Source organism: Saccostrea echinata, unplaced genomic scaffold (genome assembly GCF_033153115.1).
Source record: "Saccostrea echinata isolate AGI-Se365-2 ecotype Australia unplaced genomic scaffold, CSIRO_AGI_Sech_v1 ptg000047l, whole genome shotgun sequence".
Classification (NCBI taxonomy): domain Eukaryota; kingdom Metazoa; phylum Mollusca; class Bivalvia; order Ostreida; family Ostreidae; genus Saccostrea; species Saccostrea echinata.
This window is the reverse complement of record NW_026889796.1, coordinates 3,668,730-3,688,237: the sequence shown is the minus strand read 5'-3', so window position 1 is coordinate 3,688,237 and position 19,508 is coordinate 3,668,730. Positions and strand designations below refer to the sequence as shown.

Genomic DNA, 19,508 nt, shown 5'->3' with positions numbered 1-19,508 from the left:
AAACCATATACATTTATTTCTCTGATTCTTACACAATGCTGATCATATCTTAAACAAAATTTTACATATATTCCTCTAACCTGCAATACTGTAGATTCCTTATTTTACACGAGTACTTAATACATGTAACGTCAAAATCGTGAGAATAATAATTTGCGAGTGTACTGTTGATCTAGAAGTTTTATGTGGATTTCAGTACCAAAAAAATAAAAGCGAGTAATATCATTTCACGAGTGGTACTTCTCGCTAAATAATGGGATAATTAATTCCTCACGTATATTTAGGAATCTACAATATAGCTTAATACCTCAAAAGCCCTGTTATCTTTATTGTATTGCACCACACCCTCAAAATTCCCAGCTAGGTTGGAGAATAGATTAGCACCATCAAGGTATGTTGAAGTATCCAATGGATCACAAAGCCTGAATTTATACAAAATAATTATGTTACTCCCTTTACTTTAAGAAAGAAATACTTTTATATTTCAAACAGCATGTATGATGACACACTCAATCAGACCTTCAGATCACTATAAATTTAATTTGACTGATATAAATTAAAAAAAACAAGCCCTTATATTTCATTTTGTATGTCAGTTGGATTAAACTAATCTGAAAGCCTGAGAATTAAAGTAATTTCTATTTCTGGACCTTGTTAAATCTTAAAGTCTTACTTAAACATCTTTTCTACATTTTTCTTCCCTGCATCTGTCTTCAGCATATTTGTGATAGCATCTGTTGCCATTTTGATGTTCTTGTTGCACCCTTGTCCTGTGGTTGCTAAGGAACTAACAACAACTAGTAAATACTCTGAAAACAAAATAAAAGTTTGCATGTATATCCTGTCTACAACATTTTTAAAATTTAGTACAAATGTAGGTCCTGGAATGTTCAGAAAGGTTGTAAAATTAGGAATTAATCATGTAGTACAATTTCTTAGATAGATTGGACTTTTGACTGGTAGTGATATGCCTTATATTTTAAATCACATCAAACTGGTTAACACATGATAGCCTTGTAAAATCCAGAAAATTTACAGGGTTTAGTCAGTGCAAACAGCATTGTTCTCTGATTATTAGGCTATGTCATGTTGTTTATGTATAAACATAAATTAGTACACTATTGCATTAGATATAAATCTCCTTAGTAGTAATACAGTCATGTACATACACTTTCATTAAAACTAATCATTAATTATTCTTTTTTTTAGGAATTGCATTTTATTTGAAGGGACTACAGTGTAAAAAAAAAAGTGTGACTCATGATCTATGGTAAGTATGGATACACAATGCATCAATATAACACCTTTCTGTAAACTTTCACTTAGGTATGGCTATTTTCCATATAAATTTCATTGAATGTACTTAATTGAGTCAGAGTGACACATTTCAACTTCCTATCATAATTAACTTTTCTGAAAACATGAACATGCAAGAAAAAAAATACTGAATAATTCATAAAATAACTAAATGGAAGGTATCCTTCCCAAATATCAATCAATCAGTTACCGTATATACTCGCCTATAAGTCGGTCCGCCTATAAGTCGGTTGTATTTTTTAAGCTTACATTAAATAGATTGACCCGCTATAATGCCAATATTCTTTATAACTCGCCTATAAGTCGGATAAGGACTTTTGGACCAAAGTTTAACTCCCAAAAAACCGACTTATAGGCGAGTATATACGGTAACCTTTGAAATCCAGTTTTGCTACAATGGGTGCACTGGTTGCCACAGCTCCATCAACCAGATGGGGGTATTTCAGTCTGAACCAAGCAGAAAGGGAACCTGAAATGATAAACAAAGATGTTGAGCCAAGATTAATTTTTAACCTTTATGTTAAGTGGTTATATTTCACTTAAAGACCAGGTTTTGAACCCCAAAGAAATTATGTTTTGTTCTCTCTTATAAACTTGCTTTCTTCACTGTTAGTACTTAAGGTCATTTCATGCAGACATAAAAATAAAGTTATGTATTATATGGCTGTATCAATTAAAATTTTACTTGTTGTGAAATATCTAAAATTTGAAATATAGAATCCAAAGTTATCATCAATGTTAAAATTTTTGAAAATTAGGTCAAACTTAAAGGTCATGGGGTTAAAAATCATAGTACGTTTAGAAATGCTTGTCACAGGTAATGCACATGTCAAATATGAATGCCCCATATTCGCTACTTCAAAAGTTAACAACACTGAGGAAATGTTTGAAAATTAGGTCAAACTTGAAGGTTAAGGTTAGGGGTCAAATATCACAATACATTCAGAAACATTTTGACACAGGTAATGCACTTGTCAAATATGAACACTCTATCATATGTCATTCAAAAGTAATCATCAAAGTTAAAATTTGAAAATTTGGTCAAACATGAATGTCATGGTCAAGGGGTAAAAAAATTTAGCATGCTTGGAAACACCTTGTCACAGGTATTGCACAGGTTAAACATGCTTTCATGTAGTATCTATTCTCAATCAAATGTCAAACAAACTCAAAAAAAAATTTAAAAAGGGTCAAATTTCAAGGTCACAGGGTATAACCATAGTATATTTGGAAATGTCTTGTCACAGGTAATATACATATGTAATATGATTTTATGACCAATTTAAAGTTATGTCAAAATTTTTGAAAGATAGGTCAAACTTCAAGGTCAAGGTCACGGGGTCAAAAAACATAGTGTATTTGGAAAGGTCTTGTCACAGGTAATATACATATTTAATATGGAAGCTGTATCATTTCTCATTCAAAAGTTATGACCAAGGTTAAAGTTTTTGTGACAGACAGACTGACAGCTAGACAGACGAATGAGATTTAATGTCCCCTAGCTTTTGCAAAAGCGGGGCACAATAAATGACTTACCTGGGTATGAGCCTCCAAAGGTGATGAGTTTCTGTTTTTCTGACAATAACTTGTATTTTTGTTTAACAAACTGAATGAAGTATGCCAAATCAGCAAGAGCCTGTTCACTATTCAGAAACTGCAAATTATCCACACTCAAATCACTGCAAAACATACATGTAGTGCTTATGTAGATACAGTAAAAATAGAAAAGTACTAAATATTCAATGTTTCAACCATGATCAACAAATAACAAAGTATTAATTTCTTTACAAGGGTAACTTTATTATCATTATTATTTATGATCATTATTAATAATATGATTGCTATTATTAATTATTATTTAGATATATAATAATAAAAGTTTTACATGTATATATCATTTCTTAAAGGAAATTACACTGTAGGATGGCTTTTCCCATAAAATCTATGCTCAAGTAAAAAACAGATGGCTTTATAAGTCTTGGCATATTCTATCCAGGTTCCCTGAAGCATCCATGCTGGATTAGCAGTTCCCTCTCCTCCAATCATTACAAAGATTGGACCACCGGGTTCATAGAAAGTGTCATTGACAAAATATCTCTGAAAATGTGTTATAAAAATCATAAGTGCACAGATTGAAATACTGAAAGATTCATCACCTTAACAATTAGCCATTTTTTTTATTCTTGTTTATGGAGAAGAGGGTGGTTGAATCAACCATCAAAAATATCCAAGCATCAATTAAAGAGCAATGAAAATCACAATAGGGAGGGAAGGGTCTGGACCCGTCCCCTTTTCTGCTGGAAAGTTTTTCTATTTAAAGCAAATGCTTTTTTTAAAATACATGTACATATACTTTACTTTAGTCTTTGAGTAGTTCCTTATCACAAAAATTTATAAGGTAGCTGCATACGTGTATACCTACGTTTCTGCTTAATATGATAAATCATGATTAACAGATTAATCACGTTAATGGTCACATGACTCACATCTTTGTATCTTTCTCGGATTTATTCAGTTCTTAATTATTAAACAAAATTCCAGTTTTTAAAATATGAATAAATCCTGCTATAAATTAACACAAATATAATCAGGAACTAGCAGACAAACCTGTTGCCAAGTTCTGGTATCGGCATCGTTGAAATGCGTCAATCTTTGTGTCATCCACATATCTGGGGGAAGAACAGATTCCTGGGGCAATATAGGAGCCCCGAGCATTCCATGTTTTGGCCGCCCGTGGAAAAATCTCGGGAGACAAGAAACAAAACTTAAATTCAAAAAAAGATTCAATATCAACATTGTTCGTATGGACGCTGCCATTTTGTCTCGTGAGACTGATATCACATGACTTCACTTCAAATCACGTGATTTAATGCAATTGACACTCGGCACACTTTGGCCGATTCGTACCTCATCTATGAAGGCGAAGGAATCATCCGAGGTTTGCCGAATGGTCAATAATACATTTATAAAAGTTGGAAGCGGCTGGGTTTGTGATAATTTTAATCAGAAATTCCAGTTTTTGATTTAAAAAATAAAATTAGGGGGGAAACTATTTATAATTTAATTTCCATACATAAGCGTATTGCTGCTCGTTGAATTACCCAAATGAATTAATTTCATTCATTTCTGATTTTTGGGTGATTCAAGGAAAATGTAGGAAACACAAAAATATGTATCATAAAAATTTGTGCAACGGTTAACCTACAGGCTTTACATAAATTTATCAAGAAATTTTCCTTTAAAGCCCTTTCATTATATTCTTTGCATTTTCCAAAAAATCTTTACTTTCATATCTACGCTGATGTATATTGATGTTAAATGCAAAAATATGAGAGAGAAAAAAATAAAATCTTCCAAAATGTATTCCTTTAGATTTTCTTAATAATGATGTATTTCATATAGCTATAGCTATGCATTGAATACTTTCTATTCTTACGTGATCACATAATAGCAACGTACAGAAAAAAGTCCTAATTAATTCAACTGTTGCTTTAAGTGTGTGGGGTTTTTTTTCTTCAAGACATAACCGTGCTTTTTTAAATGTAGAATAAGGGTGACTAAATTATAGGAAAACTTCCTGATAAATAATATATTTTTAGCAATTACAATAGATTTAGCATGTACAAACATTTTTACAATTTTCAATAGCATAAAAGTGAAGCTTGGCATAAATAATATAACATGTGGAAACTGAATTTAATTGTCTTAGATCCTTAAGTTGAGTAGAAAACCTCCTCTCACTCTCTCTCTCTCTCTCTCTCTCTCTCTCTCTCTCTCTCTCTCTCAACCCGGAGAAAAGGAAAAGTACGTGCATGTATTCATAATTAGCCATTGGGGAATTTTCTTTAGATTATCTCGCGCGCCAATATCTTTATAACTCCTTTAGGCATTTCGTTACACAGGAACTTTACTAAGTAGCCGTGCATTCAAAGAATACCTTTCCTCCTGTTAAATGCACATCTGGTGAATTTTAATGAAGGGTCATAAAATTGTAAGATCATTTGAATATTTTTGGCCATTGAAAATGCATGTATACATGCATGATTGTAAACAATAAAGAAATGCCCTGATAATTATTTGTTCGTCTTGTTGAGGAATGATGTCTTTGAATCTCCTATTAGTGTTTTCCTTTGGATACTTTGCTGTTCAAGGTAAATGTGTTTTATTTTTCCATATACAAACTTTTGAAAGATGTTTTGTAATAAAAAGGTTTGCTTTTGATTCATAAACAGAGTTAAGTCTTTTACCGTGAAAAAATTACGAAAGTTTGGGTACTAGAAAATTCGGCAAGATATTGCAATGATGCAGTAATGACTACAAGTTAAAGGTAATACTACACAAATGAGGGGACTCGGAATGGGAAAAGATCACTGATTGCAGGTCCTTATCTTTTGTAATGCTGTCCCTCACTGTAATACAAGTATGTCCAGAGAGTTGGTTTAATTCAAGAATTGTGTCACGACCAGAAAAAAGCAAAAAGTTTGCCACAAGTTTAGTCACTATGAAAAAGAGGCTGGTGAACTGTAAGTTGCGAACATTGTACGTAACAAAGTATTAGACAAGCGATTGAAACCTTAAAAAAAAAAGCAATAGTATATTTTGTAAAAAGTCAAAACATGCTAATAGTTTTGACAATTGAAACGCTTTTTAGCATTAGAAGACAAATACTACTCGAGGATCGTATTCAATTTCATGGTAAAAATTTATTTTCAATAATCAATTATTATTGTGTTTAAAAGGTGATGAACACATTCTGTCCAGAGTTCGCCGAGTAATTGGAGGAGAAGATCTAGAGGAGGGAGAGGCTCCGTACTTAACCTTTGTCGGTGGTAACTTTGAGAACATCCGCAAAAAGCGCAGCATATTCTATTCCTTTCGTCGGAGGACTACTACCACAACTACGACCACCACTAAGAGACCACCCCTCGGGGAACCAGAACAATACTGTGCTGGTAGTCTGATCAGTGACCGATGGGCATTGACTGCAGCCCACTGTTTCGATGGGAAAACTCAGTAAGTGGTCAATGGGAAGGGAATTAATTCTGCGGGATTTTGTGTGTAGTTCATATTAAACAAATATGCCTTGGGTCCCAGCTTACCTTCTAAATGCTTGAAAACATGTATCTGTTTTTACATTTCATAAATAAAATATAAAATGAAATTTTGAAAACTTGATACATTTTGTGTATTGATATCTATGGAAGGAGAAGGGGGGGGGGGGCAGAGGGTAAAACCATTTTTTTCAGAGAACGTCACGAAAGATGAACTCCTGTATTCGGCTAAATGATAATGAACATAACCCCCTCCCCCCCTTTTTCATGTTAAGTTTTAAGACTTTTCTTTGATATTGTCAAGTACATTTGAATTTTTCTCATCGATATTTCTAATGCAGAATACTATCACCTTTATCAAAAAAGTCCGATAACTCTTAAAATTTCGACATCAGTTTTAAGTTCGTTTAATTAATAGTCATGTCATTGTCTTTTAGAAGTGGACAGAGTTTTAAAGATCCAAGATTGTGGAAAGTGAAGATAGGATCTGTGTCATTAAATGATTTACAGGTTTGTTATGCTGGAAGTCAAGTTGTGATCGTTTTTTTTTTTTTTTTTTTTTTTTTTTTTTTTTTTACAAATTTTATAAACCTTTGTGATAGATTTACTCATAATTATATGTTATATCAGATTTGAAAACACCAAACTGCTAGTATTCACGTTATGATGTGTGTGTGTGAGGGAGTGTGTGTGTGTGTGTGTGTGAGGGGGGGGGGGGTGTTTCAAAGAAAGACGGAAATTCTTTAATACTAGAACATTGTTCAAGTCGTGATTATAAGCCATAGCTGGCGAAAGTAAGACAAGAAAACAACACTACAGTGTATATGTATTTGGAAAATTTGTAAATTACCAAGATATTCTGATGTCTTTGTCAGTAAGTTTATGTGTATACTTGATAATCTTAAAGGTATACTGGGTCCGCGGGTATATGGCGTATTGTTGATAAATTCGGATAACCAAAATTAAAAAGATATTTATATTAGTTTCATTACTTTATATACATATAAAGATAGGACTTTTCTGTAAATTACAAAATTAAAATTAATCGCGTTTCAAAGATATCAAAAATTTAAAACAATAACCGATTTATTTACCGACTCCACAAAAATAATAGAGATTTGAATAGCACAGTTTAAACTCAATTTAACCATAGAAACAGAGGTTATTCGAGTTCGAAGTCGTTGAAAATTTTAATCTGAAATTTTTATAACATATATCATGTGTGTCTACACTTAATTTCGTATTATTATTTTTTTTTTTAGTTCAGATACGCCATGCATAGCTTTTATAAAGAATAGAAATTAATATAAGAGATCTTACATATTACAGGAATCTAGGGGGCGTTCGTGGATTGATAAACTGAAAGCATTTAAAGCACGATGGTTTAAAAACAATGGAGCCCAAGATGGAAAGTATGTTGGCCTCGAAAGAATAATTATTCACCCTGATTACAACGAAGGTAAAACTTCACCTAAGGAATTCAAAAATTTTGTATTTGGTAAAAATATAAATTATCCATACTAATAAAACAATTCCGATTTTACTAATTTGAAATATTTTAAATGGTAAAAAAGTTTTGATATCTTATATTCAGAGTTCCCATCCACCCCAAAACAACTACAGTGAAATAAACGGCAGAGACAGGATATTGAAATTCTAAGACCTAAATAATTTGAAATTTGTCCGCTTAATGCATTAGTGTTTTTTTTATTAGTAGTAGTAGTGGATGGGACTGTAAGTTTTCCTTTTTTTTTTGTCTGTTTAGTGGACGAAATTTTTAAGCTCTAAAAAGTATTCATTTGTGAACGTTATATTACTTTTATCATGAGTGGTTGTGATGGCGCATCAACAATGATACAATTTTATCATTAAAGAAAAACAAATTATTCCCTATAATGCGACAGTTTATCATTAGTGGATTTTTTATGACATTATAATGGTTGGGTAAAATGTGTGTATTTTTTTCGTGTACAAACTACATGTTATGTCTTTTGAATCAATAAAAAAAATTTGTAGGATATAAATACCATTATATACATGTAGCCTCAAAATAAAGTTTTCCTTTTTTTCTCCCCCAGAGAATCCCGATGATAGGGGGGACATTGCGGTAGTCAGACTGGAAGAAGATGTACAGTTTGGTCCAAATGTTCAAAAAATTAAACTAAACTCGGACTCCAGTTATCCGCCTGATTGGTCGTTGTGTAAAGCTCAGGGATGGGGTTGTACCAGAGCAGGTGATTTTATACCAGATTGTAAATAACACGACTTTGATTAATCACCGCAAAATGAACACACATGTTATAACATTTAATGAAGTTAGGGTGTATTTATAAGAAATTAATTCAATTCTTGTGAGAAAAATTGTACAGACGTACATCTATTACGTTTTTTTGAAAGACAGGTCATTAACATCACAACTTTTAAATTTAATAAAGCATACCTGAGTGCAGATTGAGATTCGGTCAGCTTCTGGGAATCAAGAAAGCAATACCTATTCTTATGGGGTTTCATTTCCGTCAAAAACTACCCAGGTGAATTAATTTGGATGAGCGTCCATATCTATGTTTCCCTTATATCTTTTCTTTGAATTATAGATGGGCCTAGAAGCGACATAGCACGAACGGTGACAATGCCTATATTCGATTCCGAGAGTTGTGCGCAAACATTTGACATAAATCTTAATATTTGTGCTGGATACTTCGACAGGGGACGAGGCATTTGTTTGGTAAGCTATCTTAATTATGCATAACTTCGTTGAAATTATTGTTGTAAACTTTAATTGGGTTATTATTTTGATTATATTTCTGGTTCAGCACTATTGATATCTTAAATATGATGAATGTGTTGCTTATGTGCTGCTATACGTGTACGTAAAAATAATCATAATAAAAACAACTTAATAAGTATCGAATTACAGTATATCAAATTGCATTTTTAATATGATCAACATAACCCCGCTAAGGAGCCAAGAATTTCACAAAGTTGTTGAAGCGATAACTGTTCATTAAAATCATCAAACTTACAGTTTAGCTGCAAAATGTCCAGGAGTAAAAGAAATTATCAATGCATTTGCAATATATACAAACTTAAAACTTTCATGGGACTTGATAACTAGCCCAGAGTCATATTTAACACAATTTAGTAGAGGGCCAATGGTTTTTTTTAAAGCATACTAATAGGTATGTCTGAAATATAAATAAATTCTGTAGATTCCTTATTTTACGCGAGTATACTTAATATCGCGAAATGGCCCTTGGACACCAAATCGCGAGAACGATAATTCCGAGTGGACGAATATCTAGAGCTTTTATATGGATTCCGCCATGATAATTTAATTTAGCGAGTGATGCTTCTCGCGAAATTACGCGATAATTAGTTCCTCGCGTATATTTTGGAATCTACAGTATGTTCGGGAGTAAATAGAGGAGCATTGAATTGGGGAGGTTGAAGGGCCCTCGTTCTTCCATGCTACGTGTATATTCAAATATGGATTAGAATTAGTTAAGTCATTTCAGAGAAGCTGAAAACATTTAATCACAATTTTATAGGGAGAAATAAAAACTGTAATAGATGTAGATTTTAATTTACGTATTTTTCGTCATATGCTTGAGTAGAATGCAGGAAGGTAAATTTCTAGCAGCGAATGCAATATTTTCGCAAAGATAGATTCTCTTATGACTCAATTCTCTCTCTTTCTATTGCGGGTTTGTGACACGATGAATTTAAAATTTCTCTATTATCAGGGTGACAGCGGAGGTCCTCTTCTCTGCAAAAGAGACGGGGAACTTGTTCAAGTCGGAGTCGCCTATCTCGCAAACCCACAAGATCCGGCAAATAACCCTTCGATATACGTGCGCGTGTCGTCCTATTTGGATTGGATAAAAGGACAGACTGGAATATAACAACGTTCTGACGCTGTTGTCGTTGACATGCTTACAAGAATCTACTAATCAACAGTTAGTAGAAACACCGACTCATCATCTCTCTGGACTTTCAGACACACTATGGAATCATTTGGTGGCAACCAATACAAATAATAAAGACCATGTAAAAAGCATACTTGTCCTGAAATATTTAATATAATTGTTTGAATGATGATAATAAAGATTGGATTTTTCATTTTTGAATACAGTATTTGAATAAATATTAAAGTTTACAGTTGTTTTAAAATGCTTTCAGACTGGCCTGAGATTATCTGTCTCAGTATCTCACCCTTTTTGTAATATTTACACTGTTTGTATGTAAAACACATCGGGATTGAACCACAAAGTACTCATAAAAAACTATTATACCTTACAAATAAGTAGCATATTATGAATTATATACGCGTACATTTAAGTAATATTACAATTAATCTATAATTCAACAGTAATTATTCGAGGACTTAAAATTAAGCAAATAAAAGTTTTCGAAGCATACTTTGATATATCTCTTGTGTATTTATAATTCTTATCTTTTTCTGTGAACAACAGAGTTGCATTCATTATCTTTGACTACTTAATTTTGGTGGCAAGACAAGCTTGCAAAATTACACATTCAATACTAATATTTCGGAATGACTAGCGATTTACAAAATAAAATGATTTACTGAATATGTAGTACATGTAAGACAGAGTTCTGTTGGAAACCTAACTGGATTATAGAAATCATAAAAAGGAAATAAAAAAGAGCACATTGCAAGCCTCCGGACATGCACATGGGTATGAGTTTTAATGATAAAATCATCTCTGAGTACAATGTCCTATTGACACTCCATGACCTAGCAACGGTAGTGAAAGTTATGGCATACTTGCCTTTTTTTCTAAATAATTGCCACATCTGGTAAATGTTAATCAATAAGGGGGAAACAGATTAAGGTGTGGGGAAAATTAGCAATTCAAAAGTTATAAAAAGAAATAAATGCATTTTGTGAAGTTTATGGGTTAAAAGGATGAAGGTTGTCGATTTTCTTTTCGCTTTTTTTCTGGGATTCCAAATTGTGAAAGGTAAAAATATCAATTTTAATTATATCTGCTATTATGTTCAGAGTGTATACACAGTAATTAATATAATTTCAGAATCTGTGGCATTGAAAAAAAGTACTACATGTACCGCACTATTCAAAATTATGTTATCAATTAGTTTTTTTTTCTTTTTTTCTTCATACATACAATGTGCACTGTACATATAGCTCTGTTTTACCTATAATTCGAACTACATTGAGAGAACAGATTTAAAAAGTACATGTAAATTAAATTAGACTGAAAAATCAATCTTAGATTTACATGTATCATTAATTTCTTTTAAACGATATATAAAGTATATAAATTTACTTATGTTATAAGGAATATACTTTCTTTGCATTACATGAAACCTAATTATTAAAATAAAGGCGATAACCATATTTTGTCACGAGTTCGTCGTATCATCGGAGGGAAATCCCTGGAGGATGGAGAAGCGCCATATCTTGTCTTTGTCGCTGGAGGCCTCACAGTGACCCGTGGCAGGCGAAGCATATTCAATTCTTTCAGGAGAAGAGGGGACTTTGATCTGGACTCCCCGGAGCAGTGGTGCACTGGAAGTCTTATAAATAAGCGATGGGTATTGACTTCAGCACATTGCTTCGATGGAGAAACTGAGTACGTTGTTAGGTTTAGTGTCTTCGGTATCGAAATATTCTTAAGACTAAACATCCCTCTGACCACTCATTTAAAATAATGATTTTCCAAAGGAAACGTAATTCATATAATTGAAATGTCCAAATATCAGCATAGCTTGGTTTTCTGAATTTGACAGATATGACCTTTAAACTTGACAATTTATAGAGGGATGTCATTCCAATGAGAGTTATCTCTCTTATCAGAGGGTCGTAATTCATGTAATTGAAATGTCCAAATATCAGCATAGCTTGGTTTTCTGAATTTGACAGATATGACCTTTAAACTTGACAATTTATAGAGGAATGTCGTTCCAATGAGAGTTATCTCTCTTATCAGAGGGTCAATTGCCCATAAACACATTGAAATATACAGTTTGATACTTGCTGTGATACTATCGTACACCCTCCATGTTACAGATGATTAAATCTTATACGTGTACTCTGAAGCAGATTTTTTTAAATACTAGTACTGCTTTGTCTTTTAGATTGGGCCGTAGTTTCAAAGATCCTGAATTGTGGAAAATAAAGATGGGATCAGTTACTTTAAAGGTTGGTATTTATATACAAGCCAAAATATGCAATGTAACAAAAATGATTTTAAATATGCTTTACATGATAAAAGTTATGTAATCACGATATTTTATATCAAGTGCATATATGGTATTTATGTCTTCCAGCTGCATGATTCGGTACCAAGGAGCATGCGCCGAGTACAATTTTTATAGTATATCAATATACTAGTAAATGAAATATTTTAGGATGTTTTTTTTAATGATTCATAATGAACACGAGTGTTTCAGGCCGGTAGAACGCGGGGGGGGGGGGGGCACTTTTTCTGAGTGATAGTAAATTTTCCTTTATATGCTGCTCCTGGACCCCCCCCTTTTTTTTTTGCTCTACGGTCGAGCACTGGAAAATTCCAGGATTTGGACAGTTAATTACAGAATTTAGGGGGATTTTTTTTTTGGGGGGGGGGGTGTTTTTTGATTGTTTGTTTTGTTTTGTTTTTTTTTGTTTTTGTTTTTTTGTTTGTTTGTTTTTTTTTTAAATTTATTTATTTATTTTTATTTATTTATTTATTTATTTATTTTGGCTTGTCAAATTAATTTGGGAAGTCTCCCATCACCACCACCAATTTGTGGTAAGTTTTTTTTTTTTTTTTTTTTTTTTTTTTTTTTTTTTTTTTTTTGTCAGACCCTACACACGCACACTTTGATACCGTTGCTACGGGCCTGAGTTTAGTTTTTCACGATTCTTATATCTGTGTTTGGGCCATACGGTAAAGCTAGGTTTCAGTTTGTTTACATGTACATTTATATATTAAATGTATATTGAAATTGAATGAAAAGATTAAAGCATATATTTTCATATTTTCAACTTCTAGGGAATAAATCTTTAGCATAATCATTAAAAGGTTAAGAGTAGCCAACCTTTTTCAGATATCTGTGTTTCTGATTTCCCGGTTTATGCCTTTGAGTGTTTAGATTGAAGTAAGACTTGAACCTATTCGATAGTTATAATGTATAACGAATGTGCAACAATATATTCGAGAAGTGGTGTAAATCAGATGTGGATACTTAAAAATTCCAAGGAACGTTTGGAAAATTTGAAATCACAAGATTTTACCAAAATCAACAGCTTAAAAACTTACGACTTTTCAACTTTATACACAACCTTTCCTCACGATAAATTAAAGTCCAGGCTTTTTGATAACATTGAAAGCTGCTTTTTCAATAAAATGGAACTCGTAAATTTACTTACCTTGTCATTGGACATTTGCAAAATTCTTTAGTTAAAAAACATACTGATTGTACACACAAGTACTCTGAAGTTGACATTAAAAAGATGCTTGAGTTTCTGATTGACAATATCTATGTGGTTTTTGGAGACCAGGTCCTCCAACAATCTATTGGAATTTCTATGGGTACCAATTGCGCCCCGTTATTAGCAGACCTTTTTTTGTATTCATATGAAGCAGAATTTGTCCAAAATCTTGTACGTGAAAAGAAGAAAACACTTACTGTGGCGTTCAATTCGACATTTAGATATATCGACGACGTATTGTCAATTAACAATGGCTATTTTCATTCTTATGTCGATACGATATATCCTGGTGAACTTGAGATAAAAGATACCACAGAGTCTGACACATCCGTTTCATATTTGAATATTTTACTTGAAAAAGACGTTAATGGTAATCTTAACAACCATGCTTTATGATAAACGTGATGACTTTAACTTTTCAATCGTCAACTTCCCTTACTTATGCAGCAATATACCTTCATCACCTGCATACGGGTTTATATCTCTCAGTTGATTTGATACGCAAGAGCATGCTCTACGTATGTACAATTTTTAAAACGAGGTAAATTATTGACAAACAAGTTGATGAAACAAGAATATCAGCAGTCTCGTTTAAAGTCATCATTTCGTAAGTGCTATGGTCGATACGATGACCTTGTCAGCAAATAAATTTTATCATTGAGTCAAATGCTGACTGACGTTTTTCATACTTATTGTTAGGCCATTATTTACAAACTGAATTGTCGACGGATTTTACCGTTATTTCCCGATCATGACAAGGAGCACACGTCGGGTGTGACCGGTCGGCAGGGGATGCTCACTCCTCCATGGCACCTGATCCCACCTCTGATGTTTTGGAGGTCCGTGTTTGCTCTGCTCCTATTTTGTATTGTTTAATGGACTTCTGAGCTTGAATACTCTTTGAATACTGCTCGTTATCTCCATATATTTCATTCTACCATTATTCATGTTTCTATGAGTCAGGATTCGACCTAAAATGGAGATGATTGCACTGTAAATTTATTTCAAGACACACCCTAATGGTCATCATAGATTATAATAAATGATACTAGTATATGTATGTCCTTTACCAACATTTAAAAAAATAATGTCCCTTTGATCAGATTTTGAGACCTCGGGATAGGAATGAACATTGATCCCTCAGCCCTCAACAAAATGAAATTACAAAACAACTATATCATACCCGTATTCTCATTGAAAATAATTTTAAAGGAACTTATACTTAGAGACTCGAGGTGTAGACGATATTCATATATTCTTGCAAAGAAAAAGGTGTGGATAAGAAACAGTAATCGATCCAATAAATCCTTTGAACAAATACGCGCGTGCCTGAAGAGTAAAGAGGAGTAAATGCTCCATGAGCCTTCTGTATTTATCAGGTAAACAGATTAATAAGTAGTCACTCAAAAATAATAGAATGATTGATTGTATGTTGTTTTACGTCCCGTTCGAGAATTTTTCACTCATATAGAGACATCATCATTATATACTGTGTGTATATATATATATATATATATATATATATATATATATATATATATATATATATATATATATATATATATATATATAGGTCACCTATACTAGGTCACATACTTCCTTTGGACTGGTTAACATAATCTATAATCACTAAGGCGACAGGAGAAGTAGTTTTGATATACTTTTTTCTCCTATTTTCATTTTTTGGGAATTAAAGTATCAAATGAAATTCATCTTCTAAATCAACTATTGTACAAAGATCACATTTTCTGTAAAACTTTAAAGTGTTTTTATATATTTCCTCTTTCAATTTTAAAATAGTATGCACTTAACATTATTCGAGTAATACATGTTCTTTTAATTGCGTGAAAACAAAGAAATAAAATATGATTGAAAAGTAAAATTATCCATCAAATGTTGATAAAAAAAATCCTCTAAATGAAACATAAATTATAAACTTTTTTTTGTCCCTTATCAATGTATTATGGTTTAGTTACCTAATGGACTAATTACTTGCGTGGATCCAGGAATATTTTCCTTTTTTTCAGGGATGGTGAGGGGTTGGACTCGGAAATGTTTGGACAAAAAATATAAATAAATGGATATTTTTTTTTTTTGCTTTTTTTTTTTTTTTTTTTTAATTTTTTTTTTTTTTCTTTGTTTTTGTTTTTGTTTTTAATCTAAACATTGCCCAAACTTGAAAAAAAAAACTCTGTGTGTGTGTATTGGGGATGGGACAATTTTCTTCAGATACATGACTCTCCTTACTATTTTTATGAGGGGTCCGTGTTTCCTTGAGGTGCACGGTCATTTTTCGATACTTTAAAAAGAAATTTGATAACTGAAAATCCAAGGGGGTGCGGACCCCCCCCCCCCCCTCCGGTATTACAGCCATATAGTTCAGGGCTAATTAGAAATATCAAGAACAACGGGAGGGGGTATATGAATCTTTTAATAATACCCAAACCAAAAGCAGAGAAATAATGGTTCATATTACAAAGATCTTACATAGAACAATCAGGCCTGGTCATTCGTTTGATTTTAGAGAAAGCCGCTGGCAGTTAAGTGAAAAAAAAAAAAAAAAGAAGAAGAAGATCAAAGACGTTTTTGAGTGAGAAAATGTGGTTTATACATGTATATCTAGCAAGAATGATAAAATTTTTCATGAGGCTCGGTTGCCCAGTATTGCTCCTTTGACCTTCTGTTTATAATATTAATGTATGATCTTGAATATTCTAGAAATCAAGTGGCGGATTATCATGGATGAATAGACTTACATGGTTCAAGAAAACCTCTGACAAAGCAGCAAAATCTGTAGATGTAGATAGAATTATCATACATCCAGGATACAATGAAGGTAAAAAATGAACAAATTAAATCCGTGAAAGCAGTGCACTGAAAGAAAAATATGGCATGAAAAAATAAATTTGGCAAAATTTTAAATTAAAATTACCACCACACACAGGATTTGTGAATGTGTTCTTTACGCAAATATGAAATAATTTCAGCATTTGTTCTGTAAAACTTGAATTTGAGCATATCCTTAATGTCAAGGGTCCTGGGTCCGGTAAAGGCCTCGATTGCACTCTAGACCCTATGATGTTATGGGGATGTTATAAGTGAGAATTTAAGAAAAATGTCAAGCATAATAATTGTGAGAATTTAAGAAAAATGTCAAACAATAATTAAGAGACAGGGGCGTAGGGGTGTGGCAATCAGAGAAAAAAAATTAATCTTATCTGAAAAACTTGGCAAGCAAAAATAATAATAATAATAATAAAAATTTAAAAAAAAAATAAGAAAGAAAGATATTTTAAGAAGGAAAAGGAAAATTGGAGAAGGGGGGAGGGGTAGGTTCCAACTTCTATCAGTACCAAAATTTATTCATACACTACTACATTACCCTTATTTCACTATACTGCATAAAAAAAGGGGGGGGGCGCCTTTCAATGAACATTTTCAATAGTAAAAAAGTAATGTTTGGAAAAAAAGAGGGGGGCAGCCCCCATCCCCCTCCTTTGATGCTACCTGCCTGAGAGGTCGCCTAATTAAGAATACGCATTTCAATCCACTCTTACTGTTGTAACATTTTAGGCTATTTAGTTTTGTCATTCATATTTGACAGTGTGAAATTAACACCAAATAAATTTTTTTATCAAGGGAATAAATCACAGTGTTTCATCATTGAAAACAATGAAAATTCAACCTTTTTCGTGAAGGGAAGAAAACTAAATTTCGTTGCAAACTTTTTTCACTACGAAAATAACACCATTGTTCTTTCCAAATTGTGAAAATAACACAACCGAAACATAAAAATTGTATTCAACAGATAAATATCAAATAAAATCGGTTTAAGTTGGTGACATTATGATTTATATTAAAATAATAATAAGTAAAAGCGAAACATTCTGATCTATGTAACGTAAGTTATCACGTTTAAGTTTTCGAATATACTCGTATATACAAATATTAGCAGTTTCAGAATATACTGTGTTAAAAATTTGAAATTATAAATTGCTTTTAATACACTTATCGTAAACATGGAACATTACGATTATATTTCCTTATATTTCAGATTTAAGTGAAGGCAAGGACGATATTGCAGTTGTTCGACTTTCTGACGACGTATCCTTCGGGCCAGATGTTCAGGAAACGATTCTCAACTCTGACCACAGTTATCCCCCGGATGGGACAGAGTGTTCGGCGCAAGGGTGGGGCTGTAGCAGATCAGGTATTAGTTCGTTGTCTGTTTTTATGTTAATGGCACATCAACCCTCCGCCCCCCTCCACTCCATCAAAACCAAGAGAAATTGGATAATCAGGGATAAGCAAAATATTAATTTAGCTAGTACTCAATAACAAATCTTTAAAGTTGATCTGTCACTATCCTCATGCGGACTAAAAACAATATTTCTAGAGCTCTATCAGTTATAATAATAAATCATTTCATTCCTCATTGCATTGGCCTCTCTTGCTCTTTAAAGATTATTTATTGTATATAGATATGGTATTTTGTACCATATTTAAAACTTTTCCTGACCATTAAAAACTATGAAAGTAACTTTGTATTAAATATTATAAAATTTCTTGTATAATTCTGTTATTTAATTGTCCTTTTAATTTACAACATTTATAGTGATTAACTATTATCATAGGTGAATAGCAAAGGGGAATTACTTCTTTCAGTAGAAATTAATAAATTGACCAAAGCACATAGGAAGATATTTTCAGCTCAGTATGTTGAGAACCATTTGTTTACAGATATCAATTCTAGTACACTGATACTCAGAATAATCACCCCTAATGTTATTGAGGACTGATAGAGATCAAACTAAAAGAGTACGTATATTATCTTTACCCATGACTTGTACATGTAGGTGACCCATTGCTTTCACTATCGATCATTAGAGATATTCTGAATTTAATGTTGTTCTCTTTTAATAGCCACATGGGACGTATATATGTTTCTCAAATACTTCGTGTATTGTTTACAATACTTCATAGGTCTGTACATGAGAAAATGTGAGATTAACACATTTTTCATTGATTTACAGGTGGATCAGCAAGCAACGAAGCCCGTATGGTGGACCTCCCCATATACGATTCGGATAGTTGCGGAGATGTGTTTGACCTACGATATACTTTTTGTGCTGGGTACTTCAATCGTAACAAAGGAATATGTCCCGTAAGAAATTAAATATTAAAATTTATATTTAAATAAAAATATATGTGCAATATGTCCAAAGGTAGATCATTTTTGTGAAGCAATACTGATATTAAACTTGATTCAAACATATTATTTAGATAAATTTTTAAACATCGCATGTAACACATTATTGTACATTGTAGACATTTTGTAATGTAACTTTTCTACTTGTTAGGGCGACAGTGGTGGACCTCTTATATGCAAGAGGGATGGAAATTTAGTCCAAGTTGGAGTAGCATCCCTCGCTAACGAACACGATCCAGGAAACTATCCCGCTATCTATGTACGGGTGTCTACTTATTTGGATTGGATACGGAGTTACACTGGATGACGTGCATGTACTCGCCTTGTCTTTATAATGTCATATAAAGCATTCTGTTCATAAAGTCAGATACATAATACAACTTTCAACATCAATTTTTTTTTTTTAAAATCTGAAATAATATTTGAAATATATACTAGACATTTTCATTACAAGTATCTAAATACTGTT

The 19,508-nt window shown here is 32.5% G+C and overlaps 3 protein-coding genes across 4 annotated transcripts in view; 2 read left to right on the top strand and 1 right to left on the bottom strand.

Annotated features, from left to right (window-relative positions):
- LOC133202675 (putative serine protease F56F10.1) overlaps positions 1 to 4,134 on the bottom strand; it is a 328,774-nt gene extending 324,640 nt beyond the window's left edge. For both annotated transcript variants that reach the window (XM_061338531.1, XM_061338532.1), the window contains exons 1-6: positions 3,925 to 4,134; positions 3,233 to 3,414; positions 2,854 to 2,996; positions 1,691 to 1,786; positions 674 to 809; positions 308 to 422 (exon numbers count right to left, since the gene is read on the bottom strand). In XM_061338531.1, the coding sequence (XP_061194515.1) occupies positions 308 to 422; positions 674 to 809; positions 1,691 to 1,786; positions 2,854 to 2,996; positions 3,233 to 3,414; positions 3,925 to 4,134 (882 nt within the window). The remainder of the gene's footprint in view (positions 1 to 307; positions 423 to 673; positions 810 to 1,690; positions 1,787 to 2,853; positions 2,997 to 3,232; positions 3,415 to 3,924) is intronic.
- A 1,256-nt stretch (positions 4,135 to 5,390) lies between these two features.
- Positions 5,391 to 10,526, top strand: LOC133202555 (serine protease 33-like). Its single transcript, XM_061338392.1, has 7 exons — positions 5,391 to 5,468; positions 6,057 to 6,330; positions 6,806 to 6,878; positions 7,698 to 7,827; positions 8,447 to 8,602; positions 8,963 to 9,093; positions 10,112 to 10,526. Exons 1-7 carry the CDS (start codon positions 5,414 to 5,416, stop codon positions 10,268 to 10,270), a joined length of 978 nt encoding a protein of 325 aa, XP_061194376.1. The 5' UTR covers positions 5,391 to 5,413; the 3' UTR covers positions 10,271 to 10,526.
- Positions 10,527 to 11,298: 772 nt separating this feature from the next.
- LOC133202897 (trypsin-2-like) lies at positions 11,299 to 19,508 on the top strand. Its single transcript, XM_061338762.1, has 7 exons — positions 11,299 to 11,353; positions 11,740 to 11,986; positions 12,492 to 12,555; positions 16,549 to 16,666; positions 17,885 to 18,040; positions 18,864 to 18,994; positions 19,191 to 19,508. The coding sequence occupies exons 1-7, from the start codon at positions 11,299 to 11,301 to the stop codon at positions 19,344 to 19,346; spliced, it is 927 nt and encodes a 308-aa protein (XP_061194746.1). The 3' UTR covers positions 19,347 to 19,508.